This window comes from Hemiscyllium ocellatum, chromosome 45, assembly GCF_020745735.1.
Source record: "Hemiscyllium ocellatum isolate sHemOce1 chromosome 45, sHemOce1.pat.X.cur, whole genome shotgun sequence".
Lineage (NCBI taxonomy): Eukaryota > Metazoa > Chordata > Chondrichthyes > Orectolobiformes > Hemiscylliidae > Hemiscyllium > Hemiscyllium ocellatum.
The window spans coordinates 31,099,327-31,116,132 of record NC_083445.1 but is presented as its reverse complement, the minus strand read 5'-3'; the positions used below and the strand labels follow the sequence as shown (position 1 = coordinate 31,116,132).

Below are 16,806 nucleotides of genomic sequence, written 5' to 3'. Positions count from 1 at the left end.
CAGTGGGGTCTTGATGAATGGGTCATGGAGAGGAGGTCCCAGTGTAGTCAGGAGGTGAGACCCGGCACTGAAGGACTGTAAGGCGACACCTCTTATTTCTTTATTTTTCTGACTTATTTCTAAGATCCTCTACCTAGGGACCTTTGTACCTAAGATGGTGCTATAAATGGCGATTTTTAAAAATTTTCACTGCACTCATGTGAGCACGTGACAATAAACCTAATTCTACTCCTAAAGTGCAAGAAATTGGTACTAGCATGCCTTTAGTGGTAATTATTGTCAGTACAGACTTGATGGGCTGAAGGGCCTCTTAGAGTCATAGAGATATACAACATGGAAACAGACCCTTCAGTCCAACCCGTCCATTCCGACCAGATATCCCAACCCAATCTAGTCCCACCTGCCAGCACCCGGCCCATATCCCTCCAAACCCTTCCTATTCATATACCCATCCAGATGCCTCTTAAATGTTGCAATTGTACCAGCCTCCACCACATCCTCTGGCAGCTCATTCCATACATGTACCACCCTCTGTGCCCCTTAGGTCTCTTTTATATCGTTCGCCTCTCACCCTAAACCTATACCCTCTAGTTCTCGACTCCCCAACCCCAGGGAAAAGACTTTGTCTATTTATCCTATCCATGCCCCTCATGATTTGTATAAAAGGTCACCCCTCAGCCTCCGATGCTCCAGGAAAAACAGCCCCAGCCTGTTCAGCCTCTCGCTGTAGCTCAGATCCTCCAACCCTGGCAACATCCTTGGAAATCTTTTCTGAACCCTTTCAAGTTACACAACATCTTTCCTGCTACCAACTGAGTTTCTGGAGACTGAAATCCCCTGTCAACTCGTGTTTTTAACTTGTGGGCAATCATTTGCAATAGAGTAACGATTGAGTTGTCTGTACTCACACAGCCCTGGGCTCGGAGAAAACATCAGCGTGTATGTGCATCATGAGATCTCCACCAGCCGTGTATTCCATCACAAAACATACGTGTTCTGGGGTTTGGAAACACGCAAACAGATTGACGAGGAATGGATGATTGGAGGTGTTTACAGTCTCGAAGATCCGTTTCTCACACATAAGGCTGCAGAGACAACAGAAGGGGTTGAACTTGGGACAGCACTACACGTATAAAAGCAGAATCACATCAACACATGCACAGTGATCAACACAGCCTTCCCACTGGGCTGATCATAGCGTTAAATACTGTCCTCCCATTGGACCAACCACAAAGTCCAACACAGCTGTCTGACTAGACCAAAACCGGTGTTAAACACAGCGCTCCCACTGGATCCAAGTGTTTTGACGATCCCGATTGGCATGGCTCGGGAATTGGTTGACAGACAGGAAGTGAAGTGGAAACAAACAGGTCTCTCGGCTCCTGATTGGGATCCAGGCAGACTCTAACCTCACACCTTTAATATCCTGTCGGAGCAGAGATGTCAGCTGCTTTTATAAAACCTTAAGTTATCTTCAGAATGTGACCTCAAAGAAATTTTGGGATTTACATATTAATGAACCAAAACCTGTAACCCATTCTAAAAGATGGAAGCCTTAACAACAAACTAGGTTTGTTGAATATATCATTTTACTTTCATGATACTGTGATCTTTTGCTATAATCTGAGTCTGTATCTTATGTTCCTGCTTCACAACCACCTGATGAAGGAGCGGCGCTCCGAAAGCTAGTGCTTCCAATTAAACCTGTTGGACTATAAGCTGTTTTTAACTAGGTGCAGGGTTTTCCTAGTTTGGTACGCTAGAACCGAGGGTTTCAGTTTCAGGATGCAGGGCAGACCATTTAGGACTGAGATGAAGAACCATTTCTTTACCCAAAGAGTGAAGAAGCTGTGGAATTCTCCAACACAGAAATCTGGGGAGGCCTGCTCATTGAATATACTCAAAACAAAAAGACAGATAAGTTTTGTCGATGTTAAAGGCAGCAAAGCGTAAGTGAAGAAAACGAGAACAGGGCACCGAGATAGAGGATCAGCCATAATCCTACCGATTGGTAGAGCAAGCTTGGAGGACCAAATGTCTGACTCATGTTCCTAATTTCTATGGTTAAATGTGGCCCTTTCACTGGACCGAGCACAATGTTAGATGCAGTCTTTCCACTGAACTGATAACTGCATTAAAACAGAGCAACTTAGGATAGCAATTAATGAGGAGATAATTGAGAAATATAACAAGAACTGATGCTGGAAATCTGGACAGAAATTGCTGGAGAAGTTCGGTAGGTCTAACAGGATCTGTGGAGAGAGAATGGAAAAAGATATTGTGCTAAGCAAGATGTAAAAATGAGACTTCATGGATGAGGATGAAAGAAAAACTGGGGGTTGAATGAAGCAGATATTTAATGAAGCAGATAAGCAGAAGAGAGACTGTCAAAGGTGGATAAGCAGAGGCTCGAAGACACGGCAATAGCATTGAGGAAGACAAAAGGCAATCTAGAAAACTGAATTACCAAGAAACAAATCAAAACAGTAAATTACTTTACATACACAATGAAACAAAGATAAGATGGACAGAAAATCAGAGGAGAACGCAACAAAGGTCTATGAAATGAAAGGTTTTAACACAGCAGTAGACCGAGTGAAGACAAGCAAAACTAAAGACTGCTATTGAAGATCATCATCAAGAAGGAACATGGGAAAACATGAAGTTAACACAGAAACATGCTGAAAGTACTCAACAGGTCAGCTCTTCTCTGTGTGGATATATATAGAGAGAGAGAGAGAGAGAGAGTAAAAGCTAAGGTTCAATCTGTGGGGACAATGAGAGTTAGTCGGCTCAATCGATGACTTTTGCAGAGTATGGATTGTTGTGCCTGACGTTTTCTGTGCAATTTGTAGCAAAACATAGTGTATTAATGCTCAAATAAGAAACCAGCTCTCACCTGTCAACCTCATCCCTTGCAACAATATCGCCTTTCTTCAAGGCTTTAATAGCGAACAGTTGTCCTGATTTTTTATATTCGGATAGCAGAACCTGGAGCAAAAAACAAAAGAAAGCCAAAATGTCAAAGATGACAATGTTGTGCCACGTTGGTCAGATCTTTCTTCCCTTTGTCTGCTGTGGATAACTTTTCACATCCCAACTATTCGAAACTCTGGGGAATGTGTTATGTTGAAGTTAAGTTTAAGTTTAAGTTACTGGTGGCTGTTTTCCATAGTTTGGTGACTTCTAATGTTGAACAACATGAGAACAAGTTCCAGCTAAACACAATATATCTTTTTTATACTGAGCTGGTAACTTCAGCTGTAAAAACGAGGAACCCACAGTTAATATGAGCAGTATTGCTGAACACTTTGCCATACGGCAATGAAACAGTCTTCCCTCAAAGTGGAGCATGGTGTTTATGTCAACGGACAGGAAGCAGAGTCTCCCCGGGTTGTAAACAAGTTACTGTGAGAGGGGAGGGAGACTGCTGTATACAAGTTACTGTGAGAGGGGAGGGAGGCTGCTGTATACAAGTTACTGTGAGAGGGGAGGGAGGCTGCTGTATACACGTTACTGTGAGAGGGGAGGGAGACTGCTGTATACAAGTTACTGTGAGAGGGGAGGGAGGCTGCTGTATACAAGTTACTGTGAGAGGGGAGGGAGACTGCTGTATACAAGTTACTGTGAGAGGGGAGGGAGGCTGCTGTATACACGTTACTGTGAGAGGGGAGGGAGACTGCTGTATACAAGTTACTGTGAGAGGGGAGGGAGGCTGCTGTATACAAGTTACTGTGAGAGGGGAGGGAGACTGCTGTATACAAGTTACTGTGAGAGGGGAGGGAGGCTGCTGTATACAAGTTACTGTGAGAGGGGAGGCTGCTGTATACACGTTACTGTGAGAGGGGAGGGAGACTGCTGTATACAAGTTACTGTGAGAGGGGAGGGAGGCTGCTGTATACAAGTTACTGTGAGAGGGGAGGGAGGCTGCTGTATACAAGTTACTGTGAGAGGGGAGGGAGGCTGCTGTATACAAGTTACTGTGAGAGGGGAGGGAGACTGCTGTATACAAGTTACTGTGAGAGGGGAGGGAGACTGCTGTATACAAGTTACTGTGAGAGGGGAGGGAGGCTGCTGTATACAAGTTACTGTGAGAGGCAGGGGAGACTGCTGTATACAAGTTACTGTGAGAGGGGAGGGAGACTGCTGTATACAAGTTACTGTGAGAGGGGAGGGAGGCTGCTGTATACAAGTTACTGTGAGAGGGGAGGGAGACTGCTGTATACAAGTTACTGTGAGAGGGGAGGGAGGCTGCTGTATACAAGTTACTGTGAGAGGGGAGGGAGGCTGCTGTATACAGGTTACTGTGAGAGGGGAGGGAGGCTGCTGTATACAAGTTACTGTGAGAGGGGAGGGAGGCTGCTGTATACAAGTTACTGTGAGAGGGGAGACTGCTGTATACAAGTTACTGTGAGAGGGGAGGGAGGCTGCTGTATACAAGTTACTGTGAGAGGGGAGGGAGACTGCTGTATACAAGTTACTGTGAGAGGCAGGGGAGACTGCTGTATACAAGTTACTGTGAGAGGGGAGGGAGACTGCTGTATACAAGTTACTGTGAGAGGGGAGGGAGACTGCTGTATACAAGTTACTGTGAGAGGGGAGGGAGGCTGCTGTATACAAGTTACTGTGAGAGGGGAGGGAGGCTGCTGTATACAAGTTACTGTGAGAGGGGAGGGAGGCTGCTGTATACAAGTTACTGTGAGAGGCAGGGGAGACTGCTGTATACACGTTACTGTGAGAGGGGAGGGAGACTGCTGTATACAAGTTACTGTGAGAGGCAGGGGAGACTGCTGTATACAAGTTACTGTGAGAGGGGAGACTGCTGTATACAAGTTACTGTGAGAGGGGAGACTGCTGTATACAAGTTACTGTGAGAGGGGAGGGAGACTGCTGTATACAAGTTACTGTGAGAGGGGAGGGAGGCTGCTGTATACAAGTTACTGTGAGAGGGGAGGGAGGCTGCTGTATACAAGTTACTGTGAGAGGGGAGGGAGACTGCTGTATACAAGTTACTGTGAGAGGGGAGGGAGGCTGCTGTATACAAGTTACTGTGAGAGGGGAGACTGCTGTATACAAGTTACTGTGAGAGGGGAGGGAGACTGCTGTATACAAGTTACTGTGAGAGGCAGGGGAGGGAGGCTGCTGTATACAAGTTACTGTGAGAGGGGAGGGAGGCTGCTGTATACAAGTTACTGTGAGAGGGGAGACTGCTGTATACAAGTTACTGTGAGAGGGGAGGGAGGCTGCTGTATACAAGTTACTGTGAGAGGGGAGACTGCTGTATACAAGTTACTGTGAGAGGGGAGGGAGACTGCTGTATACAAGTTACTGTGAGAGGGGAGGGAGACTGCTGTATACAAGTTACTGTGAGAGGCAGGGGAGGCTGCTGTATACAAGTTACTGTGAGAGGGGAGGGAGGCTGCTGTATACAAGTTACTGTGAGAGGGGAGGGAGGCTGCTGTATACAAGTTACTGTGAGAGGGGAGGGAGACTGCTGTATACAAGTTACTGTGAGAGGGGAGGGAGACTGCTGTATACAAGTTACTGTGAGAGGGGAGACTGCTGTATACACGTTACTGTGAGGGGGAGGGAGGCTGCTGTATACAAGTTACTGTGAGAGGCAGGGGAGACTGCTGTATACAAGTTACTGTGAGAGGGGAGGGAGGCTGCTGTATACAAGTTACTGTGAGAGGGGAGGGAGGCTGCTGTATACAAGTTACTGTGAGAGGGGAGGGAGGCTGCTGTATACAAGTTACTGTGAGAGGGGAGGGAGGCTGCTGTATACAAGTTACTGTGAGAGGGGAGGGAGGCTGCTGTATACAAGTTACTGTGAGAGGGGAGACTGCTGTATACAAGTTACTGTGAGAGGGGAGGGAGACTGCTGTATACAAGTTACTGTGAGAGGGGAGGGAGACTGCTGTATACAAGTTACTGTGAGAGGGGAGGGAGGCTGCTGTATACAAGTTACTGTGAGAGGGGAGGGAGACTGCTGTATACAAGTTACTGTGAGAGGCAGGGGAGACTGCTGTATACAAGTTACTGTGAGAGGCAGGGGAGACTGCTGTATACAAGTTACTGTGAGAGGCAGGGGAGACTGCTGTATACAAGTTACTGTGAGAGGGGAGACTGCTGTATACAAGTTACTGTGAGAGGGGAGGGAGGCTGCTGTATACAAGTTACTGTGAGAGGGGAGGGAGACTGCTGTATACAAGTTACTGTGAGAGGGGAGGGAGGCTGCTGTATACAAGTTACTGTGAGAGGGGAGGGAGGCTGCTGTATACAAGTTACTGTGAGAGGGGAGGGAGACTGCTGTATACAAGTTACTGTGAGAGGGGAGGGAGACTGCTGTATACAAGTTACTGTGAGAGGGGAGGGAGACTGCTGTATACAAGTTACTGTGAGAGGGGAGGCTGCTGTATACAAGTTACTGTGAGAGGGGAGGGAGGCTGCTGTATACAAGTTACTGTGAGAGGGGAGACTGCTGTATACAAGTTACTGTGAGAGGGGAGGGAGACTGCTGTATACAAGTTACTGTGAGAGGGGAGGGAGACTGCTGTATACAAGTTACTGTGAGAGGGGAGACTGCTGTATACAAGTTACTGTGAGAGGGGAGGGAGACTGCTGTATACAAGTTACTGTGAGAGGGGAGGGAGACTGCTGTATACAAGTTACTGTGAGAGGGGAGACTGCTGTATACAAGTTACTGTGAGAGGGGAGGGAGGCTGCTGTATACAAGTTACTGTGAGAGGGGAGGGAGACTGCTGTATACAAGTTACTGTGAGAGGGGAGGGAGACTGCTGTATACAAGTTACTGTGAGAGGGGAGGGAGACTGCTGTATACAAGTTACTGTGAGAGGGGAGGGAGGCTGCTGTATACAAGTTACTGTGAGAGGGGAGGGAGGCTGCTGTATACAAGTTACTGTGAGAGGCAGGGGAGACTGCTGTATACAAGTTACTGTGAGAGGGGAGGGAGACTGCTGTATACAAGTTACTGTGAGAGGGGAGGGAGGCTGCTGTATACAAGTTACTGTGAGAGGGGAGGGAGGCTGCTGTATACACGTTACTGTGAGAGGGGAGGGAGGCTGCTGTATACAAGTTACTGTGAGAGGGGAGGGAGACTGCTGTATACAAGTTACTGTGAGAGGCAGGGGAGACTGCTGTATACAAGTTACTGTGAGAGGGGAGGGAGGCTGCTGTATACAAGTTACTGTGAGAGGCAGGGGAGACTGCTGTATACAAGTTACTGTGAGAGGGGAGGGAGGCTGCTGTATACAAGTTACTGTGAGAGGGGAGACTGCTGTATACAAGTTACTGTGAGAGGGGAGGGAGACTGCTGTATACAAGTTACTGTGAGAGGGGAGACTGCTGTATACAAGTTACTGTGAGAGGGGAGGGAGGCTGCTGTATACAAGTTACTGTGAGAGGGGAGGGAGACTGCTGTATACAAGTTACTGTGAGAGGGGAGGGAGACTGCTGTATACAAGTTACTGTGAGAGGGGAGGGAGGCTGCTGTATACAAGTTACTGTGAGAGGGGAGGGAGACTGCTGTATACACGTTACTGTGAGAGGGGAGGGAGACTGCTGTATACAAGTTACTGTGAGAGGGGAGGGAGACTGCTGTATACAAGTTACTGTGAGAGGGGAGGGAGGCTGCTGTATACAAGTTACTGTGAGAGGGGAGGGAGACTGCTGTATACACGTTACTGTGAGAGGGGAGGGAGGCTGCTGTATACAAGTTACTGTGAGAGGGGAGGGAGGCTGCTGTATACAAGTTACTGTGAGAGGGGAGGGAGGCTGCTGTATACAAGTTACTGTGAGAGGGGAGGGAGGCTGCTGTATACAAGTTACTGTGAGAGGGGAGGGAGACTGCTGTATACAAGTTACTGTGAGAGGGGAGGGAGACTGCTGTATACAAGTTACTGTGAGAGGGGAGGGAGGCTGCAGTATACAAGTTACTGTGAGAGGGGAGGGAGGCTGCTGTATACAAGTTACTGTGAGAGGGGAGGGAGGCTGCTGTATACAAGTTACTGTGAGAGGGGAGGGAGGCTGCTGTATACACGTTACTGTGAGAGGGGAGGGAGACTGCTGTATACAAGTTACTGTGAGAGGGGAGGGAGGCTGCTGTATACAAGTTACTGTGAGAGGGGAGGGAGGCTGCTGTATACAAGTTACTGTGAGAGGGGAGACTGCTGTATACAAGTTACTGTGAGAGGGGAGGGAGACTGCTGTATACAAGTTACTGTGAGAGGGGAGGGAGACTGCTGTATACAAGTTACTGTGAGAGGGGAGGGAGGCTGCTGTATACAAGTTACTGTGAGAGGGGAGACTGCTGTATACAAGTTACTGTGAGAGGGGAGGGAGACTGCTGTATACAAGTTACTGTGAGAGGGGAGGGAGACTGCTGTATACAAGTTACTGTGAGAGGGGAGGGAGGCTGCTGTATACACGTTACTGTGAGAGGGGAGGGAGGCTGCTGTATACACGTTACTGTGAGAGGCAGGGGAGACTGCTGTATACAAGTTACTGTGAGAGGGGAGGGAGGCTGCTGTATACAAGTTACTGTGAGAGGGGAGGGAGGCTGCTGTATACAAGTTACTGTGAGAGGGGAGACTGCTGTATACAAGTTACTGTGAGAGGGGAGGGAGACTGCTGTATACAAGTTACTGTGAGAGGGGAGGGAGGCTGCTGTATACAAGTTACTGTGAGAGGGGAGGGAGACTGCTGTATACAAGTTACTGTGAGAGGCAGGGGAGACTGCTGTATACAAGTTACTGTGAGAGGCAGGGGAGACTGCTGTATACAAGTTACTGTGAGAGGGGAGGGAGGCTGCTGTATACAAGTTACTGTGAGAGGGGAGGGAGGCTGCTGTATACAAGTTACTGTGAGAGGGGAGGGAGGCTGCTGTATACAAGTTACTGTGAGAGGGGAGGGAGGCTGCTGTATACAAGTTACTGTGAGAGGGGAGACTGCTGTATACAAGTTACTGTGAGAGGGGAGGGAGACTGCTGTATACAAGTTACTGTGAGAGGGGAGGGAGACTGCTGTATACAAGTTACTGTGAGAGGGGAGGGAGACTGCTGTATACACGTTACTGTGAGAGGGGAGGGAGGCTGCTGTATACAAGTTACTGTGAGAGGGGAGGGAGGCTGCTGTATACACGTTACTGTGAGAGGGGAGACTGCTGTATACAAGTTACTGTGAGAGGGGAGGGAGGCTGCTGTATACAAGTTACTGTGAGAGGGGAGGGAGGCTGCTGTATACAAGTTACTGTGAGAGGGGAGACTGCTGTATACAAGTTACTGTGAGAGGGGAGGGAGGCTGCTGTATACAAGTTACTGTGAGAGGGGAGGGAGGCTGCTGTATACAAGTTACTGTGAGAGGGGAGGGAGGCTGCTGTATACAAGTTACTGTGAGAGGGGAGGGAGGCTGCTGTATACAAGTTACTGTGAGAGGGGAGGGAGGCTGCTGTATACAAGTTACTGTGAGAGGGGAGGGAGACTGCTGTATACAAGTTACTGTGAGAGGCAGGGGAGGCTGCTGTATACAAGTTACTGTGAGAGGGGAGGGAGGCTGCTGTATACAAGTTACTGTGAGAGGGGAGGGAGACTGCTGTATACACGTTACTGTGAGAGGGGAGACTGCTGTATACAAGTTACTGTGAGAGGGGAGGGAGGCTGCTGTATACACGTTACTGTGAGAGGGGAGGGAGACTGCTGTATACACGTTACTGTGAGAGGGGAGACTGCTGTATACAAGTTACTGTGAGAGGGGAGGGAGACTGCTGTATACAAGTTACTGTGAGAGGGGAGACTGCTGTATACAAGTTACTGTGAGAGGGGAGGGAGACTGCTGTATACAAGTTACTGTGAGAGGCAGGGGAGACTGCTGTATACAAGTTACTGTGAGAGGCAGGGGAGACTGCTGTATACACGTTACTGTGAGAGGGGAGGGAGGCTGCTGTATACAAGTTACTGTGAGAGGGGAGGGAGGCTGCTGTATACAAGTTACTGTGAGAGGGGAGGGAGGCTGCTGTATACAAGTTACTGTGAGAGGGGAGGGAGGCTGCTGTATACAAGTTACTGTGAGAGGGGAGGGAGGCTGCTGTATACAAGTTACTGTGAGAGGGGAGGGAGACTGCTGTATACAAGTTACTGTGAGAGGCAGGGGAGGCTGCTGTATACAAGTTACTGTGAGAGGGGAGGGAGACTGCTGTATACAAGTTACTGTGAGAGGCAGGGGAGGCTGCTGTATACAAGTTACTGTGAGAGGGGAGGGAGACTGCTGTATACAAGTTACTGTGAGAGGCAGGGGAGACTGCTGTATACAAGTTACTGTGAGAGGGGAGGGAGACTGCTGTATACAAGTTACTGTGAGAGGGGAGGGAGACTGCTGTATACAAGTTACTGTGAGAGGCAGGGGAGACTGCTGTATACAAGTTACTGTGAGAGGGGAGGGAGACTGCTGTATACAAGTTACTGTGAGAGGCAGGGGAGACTGCTGTATACAAGTTACTGTGAGAGGGGAGACTGCTGTATACAAGTTACTGTGAGAGGGGAGGGAGGCTGCTGTATACAAGTTACTGTGAGAGGCAGGGGAGACTGCTGTATACAAGTTACTGTGAGAGGGGAGGGAGGCTGCTGTATACAAGTTACTGTGAGAGGGGAGGGAGACTGCTGTATACAAGTTACTGTGAGAGGCAGGGGAGACTGCTGTATACAAGTTACTGTGAGAGGGGAGGGAGGCTGCTGTATACAAGTTACTGTGAGAGGGGAGGGAGGCTGCTGTATACACGTTACTGTGAGAGGCAGGGGAGACTGCTGTATACAAGTTACTGTGAGAGGGGAGGGAGACTGCTGTATACAAGTTACTGTGAGAGGCAGGGGAGACTGCTGTATACAAGTTACTGTGAGAGGGGAGGGAGGCTGCTGTATACAAGTTACTGTGAGAGGGGAGGGAGACTGCTGTATACAAGTTACTGTGAGAGGGGAGGGAGGCTGCTGTATACAAGTTACTGTGAGAGGCAGGGGAGACTGCTGTATACAAGTTACTGTGAGAGGCAGGGGAGACTGCTGTATACAAGTTACTGTGAGAGGGGAGGGAGGCTGCTGTATACAAGTTACTGTGAGAGGGGAGGGAGGCTGCTGTATACACGTTACTGTAAGAGGGGAGGGAGACTGCTGTATACAAGTTACTGTGAGAGGCAGGGGAGACTGCTGTATACACGTTACTGTGAGAGGGGAGGGAGACTGCTGTATACAAGTTACTGTGAGAGGGGAGGGAGACTGCTGTATACAAGTTACTGTGAGAGGGGAGGGAGACTGCTGTATACAAGTTACTGTGAGAGGGGAGGGAGGCTGCTGTATACAAGTTACTGTGAGAGGGGAGGGAGACTGCTGTATACAAGTTACTGTGAGAGGGGAGGGAGACTGCTGTATACAAGTTACTGTGAGAGGCAGGGGAGACTGCTGTATACAAGTTACTGTGAGAGGGGAGGGAGGCTGCTGTATACAAGTTACTGTGAGAGGGGAGGGAGGCTGCTGTATACAAGTTACTGTGAGAGGGGAGGGAGACTGCTGTATACACGTTACTGTAAGAGGGGAGGGAGACTGCTGTATACACGTTACTGTAAGAGGGGAGGGAGGCTGCTGGGCCTGGCAGAGATACGTACTACCTTTCTGACTACAGGTAAAGTGCTAGAAAACTGGAGGATAGCCAATGTGGCTCTTATGTACTAGATGGGAAGGAGGAATGGCCAGGTAATTACAGAGCAGTTAGCATGATGTCACTGGTAGGGAAGTTATTAAAAAAAAATCTGCAAGAGTGGATTAATCAACAACATAGCAAGAGCTTAGTCAGGGATTGTCAGCACGGGTTTGTTCCAGGGAGTTGCTGTCTGTTGATGGGATGAGCACAGTTGGTATGGTTTGCACAGACTTCACTAAGGTCTTTGATAAGGCCCTGTATAGAAAACTGATGTAAAGGGTGAGAGTCCATGGGATCCAAGGCACGTTAGCAAACTGGCTCCAACAGGGGCTTGCAAAGAGCAGGCAAAGGGTGATGCTGGAGGGAGGTTCTTGTCATTGGAAGCCTGTGGCCTGCAGTGTACTCCAGGGATCGACACTGGGACCCCTGGCTGCCTGCTGTGTACAGTAATGATCCTGGCTGCAAACGGAGAAGGTTTCATCAGTAAGTTTGCAGATTACATGAGAATTGGTGGTACTTTCCATAGGGAGGAGGATGCTCTCAGGTTGCAGTCTGCTACTGATCAGCTGGTAAATCAAACCAAGCAACAGCAGATGGAATTTAATCCATCAGGTGTGAGGTGACGCATTTAGGAAGGTCCATTGAGGGGAACATTGCGATAATGAATGATCGGCCCTTTGGAAGTCCGGTCAAACAAAGAGACCTTAATGTACAACTCCAGAGATCCCTGAAGTTCCAACATGTGTAGGTAGGATGGTCAAGAGGCAAAAGGTATGCTTGCTTTCATTCACTGGGGCATAGATTACAGGAGAAGGGAAGCCTTTGCAACTTTATAGAACATTGGTTAGGCCACAAATGGAATATTGTGTGCAGTTCTGGTTGTGTGGGGCTGGGACTGCACTGGAAAGGCTGTAGGGGAGGACAGGAGACTTCTCTGCAATTAGCTTATCAGTTTGTCTAGTACCACATCACTAACAACGATGATGGTGCTTAATTCCTTCCCTGTATTCTTCAGTATTCATGGAATATTTGAAGTATCTTCCAAAAACAGAAGGTAATAGTTGAAGGATGCTTGTCAGACTGGAAACCTGTGAGGAGTGGAGTCACTCAGGGGTCAGTGTGGGAAATAGATGGTGACATCTTGAAAAATGTCCAGATTACAGAGGAGGAAGTGCTGGATGTCTTGAAACGCATAAAGGTGGATAAATCCCCAGGACCTGATCAGATGTACCCTAGAACTCTGCGGGAAGCTAGGGAAGTGATTGCTGGGCCTCTTGCTGAGATATTTGTATCATCGATAGTCACAGGTGAGGTGCCGGAAGACTGGAGGTTGGCAAACGTGGTGCCTCTGTTTAAGAAGGGCGGTAAAGCCAAGTCAGGGAACTACACACCAGTGAGCCTGACCTTGGTGGTGGGAAGTTTAGATTAGATTAGATTCCCTACAGTGTGGAAACAGGCCCTTCGGCCCAACTAGTCCACACCGACCCTCCAAAGAGTAACCCACCCAGATCCATTTCCCTCTGATTAATGCACCTAACACTATGGACAATTTAGCATGGTTAATTCACCATGACCTGCACACCTTTGGACTGTGGGAGGAAACCCACGCAGACATGGGGAGAATGTGCAAACTCCATGCAGACAGTCGCCCGAGGCTGGAATCGAACCTGGGACCCTGGTGCTGTGAGGCAGCAGTGCTAACCACTGAGCTACCTTTCCACGCCAAAGTTGTTGCAGAGAATCCTGAGGGACAGGATGTACATGTATTTGGAAAAGCAAGGACTGATTAGGGATAGTCAACATGGCTTTGTGCATGGGAAATCATGTCTCACAAACTTGATTGAGTTTTTTGAAGAAGTAACAAAGAAGATTGATGAGGGTAGAGCAGTAGATGTGACCTATATGGACTTCAGTAAGGCGTTCGACAAGGTTCCCCATGGGAGAATGATTAGCAAGGTTAGATCTCATGGAATACAGGGAGAACTAGCCATTTGGATACAGAACTGGCTCAAAAGGTAGAAGACAGAGGGTGGTGATGGAGGGTTGTTTTTCAGACTGGAGGCCTGTGACCAGTGGAGTGCCACAAGGATTGGTGCTGGGACCTCTCCTTTTCATCATTTACATAAATGATTTGGATGAGAGCATAAGAGGTATCGTTAGTAAGTTTGTAGATGACACCAAAATTGGAGGTGTAGTGGACAGCGAAGTGGGTTACCTCAGATTACGACAGGATCTGGACCAGATGGACCAATGGGCTGAGAAGTGGCAGATGGAGTTTAATTCAGATAAATGTGAGGTGCTGCATTTTGGGAAAGCAAATCTTAGCAGGACTTATACACTTAATGGTAACGTCCTAGGGAGTGTTGCTGAACAAAGAGACCTTGGAGTGCAAGTTCATAGCTGCTTGAAAGTGGAGTCGTAGGTAGATAGAATAGTGAAGAAGGCGTTTGGTATGCTCTCCTTTATTGGTCAGAGTATTGAGTACAGGAGTTGGGAGGTCATGTTGCGGCTGTACAGGACATTGGTCAGGGCACTGTTGGAATATTGTGTACATTCCCTGCAATAGGGAGGATGTTGTGAAACTTGAAAGGGTTCCAAAAAGATTTACAAGGATGTTAGCAGGGTTGGAGGATCTGAGTACTGGGAGAAGTTGAATAGGCTGGGACTGTTTTCCTTGGAGCATCGGAGGCGGAGGGGTGATGTTTTAAAGGTTTATAAAATCATGAGGGGCATGGATAGGATAAATAGATAAAGCCTTTTCCCTGGGGTGGGGGAGCCCAGAACTAGAGGGCATAGGTTTAGGGTGAGAGGGAAAGATATAAAAGAGACCTAAGGGGTAACTTCTTCACACAGAGGGTGGCACGTGTATGGAATGAGCTGCCAGAGGAAGTGGTGGAGGCTGGTACATTTACAACATTTCAAAGGCATTTGGATGGGTATATGAATAGGAAGGGTTTGGAGGGATATGAGCCGGGTGCTGGCAGGTGGGACTAGATTGGGTTGGGATATCTGGTCAGCATGGATGAGTTAGACCGAAAGGTCTGTTTCTGTGCTGTACGTCTCTAAGTGTGAGATCTTGCATTTTGGAAAGCCAAATCCAGGTCGGAGTTTCATGGTGAATGTTAGGGTCTGAAGGAGTGGAGTGGAACAGAGGGACCTTGGAGTTCAGGTGCACAGTTCCCTGAAAGTGGAGTCCCAGGTAGACCGGGCAGTGAAGGCGGCTTTTGGCATACTGGCCTTCATCAGTCAGGGCACGGAGTATAGACGTTGGGAGGTTATGTTGCAGCTGTACAGGACGTTGGTGAGGCCACACTTGGGAATTGTGTGTTCAGTTTTGGTCACCGTGCTTTAGGATTGAAGAAATTTACAAGGATGCTGCCAAGTGGCTGAGTTACGGGAAGAGGTTGGATAAGTTTGGACTTTTCTCGTTAGAGCTTAGCAGGCTGAGGGGGGAATCTTCTAGAAGTGTATAAGATCATGAGAGGCCTGGGTAGGGTGAATGCACTCAGTCTTTTTCCCAGGGTTGGGGGAGCGAGGACTAGAGGGGATCAGTTTAATGTGAGAGGGGGAAGAATAAAAGGGAACCTGAGGGGGAACGTTTTTACACAGAGGGTGGTCCCCATGTGGAATGAGCTGTCAGTGGAAGAGGTTGAGGCGGGTCCATTAACAACATTTAAAAGGCTTTTGGACAGATACATGGATAGGAAAAGATAGGGCAGGGGAGTGGGTCTGTAGGGGGTATTCTTCAGAGGGTCGCTGTGAACTTGTTGGGCCAAATGGCCTGTTTCCACACCGCAGGGATTCTATGGTACGGGTCAAGTGCAGGGAAATGGGCAGAGTGCGAATGGACATTTTAACCAGCACGGACCAGTTTGGACAAAAGGGCGTGTCTCCGTGCTGTAGGGCTCGGTGTCGCGATCTGTGAAGAGGGATCTAGAAGAACAGCCCAGCTCGAACGGGAATGCATGAATAAACAACATGAAACTTCTCAAAACATGAAAATGTTTACCTTTCCAAAGTGCCCTCTGCCCAAAACTGCGATCAGCTTGAAGTCATCCAGAGTCAGTGAGGAGTTCAGCTGTGTGCTACACGGAGGGACAGGAAGGAGCTATCAGTACAGGGATAGAACTCACCAGGAAATCACTGGCTTGTAACAAGAGACATTAGTATTTAACGTACAAAACAACAGAGGTCATAAAATAATACTTTCAGGAGATGCCAGCCTCACTGATTGGGCAAACATTTCTTGCCATTTCAATTGCCCTAGAAAAGATGGGAGTGAGCTGTTTTCTTCAGTAACTGCAGCCCATTGGTGTAGGGAGACCCACGATACTGTCAGGGAGAGAGGCCCCAGCATTGTAACCCAGCGACACTTCCCACATCAGGACAGTGAGGGGCTTGGAAGGGATCCTGCCGGAACTTGCAACTTCCATGGATCTTGGTCAAACTATAAACGGACATGGGGTTTTTTCCAAGTGCGATCTCAGGAGACTTGGTGAATTTCAGGAATGCTCCTCGTTGATAGTACACCTTGCTGCTACTGAGTATCAACTGAGCACAAATTAGGCCATTCAGCCCATTCAATCATGACTGATAAGTTTCTCAACCCAATTCTTCTGCTTTCTCCCTGTAGCCCTTGATACACAAGGACCTATCTCCATCTTAAATATACTCAGTACTCTGGCCTCCACCATCTCCTGTGGCAGTGAATCCCATAGAATCCCCACTCTCTGGCTGAACAAGTTTCTCCTTATCTCTGTTCTAAAAGGTCTTCTCTTTACCCTAGGGCTGTGCCCATGGGTCCTGGTCTCTCCTCCCAATGGAAACATCTTCCCAACATCCACTCTGTCCAGGCCATTCAGTATTCTGTCTGTTTCAATTAGATTCCTCCCTCATCCTTCTGAACTCCATTGAATATAAACCCAGAGTCTACAAACGTCCCTCATTTTACTTTAATACACGGTGGAAATCTGAAACAAATTCAGAGAATTCTGGAGAAACTCGGAAGGTCTGGCAGCATCTGCTGAGAGAAAAACAGAGCTGATGTTGTGAGACAGTGTGTCTGCTCTTCAAACCTCAAGATGTTATATCAGACACGTAAGG

General features: G+C 48.2%; 1 protein-coding gene across 2 annotated transcripts in view; it reads right to left on the bottom strand.

Moving 5' to 3' along the window:
• pkn1a (protein kinase N1a) overlaps positions 1-16,806 on the bottom strand; it is a 207,371-nt gene that overhangs the window by 50,355 nt on the left and 140,210 nt on the right. For both annotated transcript variants that reach the window (XM_060855310.1, XM_060855311.1), the window contains 3 exons: positions 15,713-15,788; positions 2,900-2,991; positions 909-1,085 (listed from right to left, as the gene is read on the bottom strand). In XM_060855310.1, the coding sequence (XP_060711293.1) occupies positions 909-1,085; positions 2,900-2,991; positions 15,713-15,788 (345 nt within the window). The remainder of the gene's footprint in view (positions 1-908; positions 1,086-2,899; positions 2,992-15,712; positions 15,789-16,806) is intronic.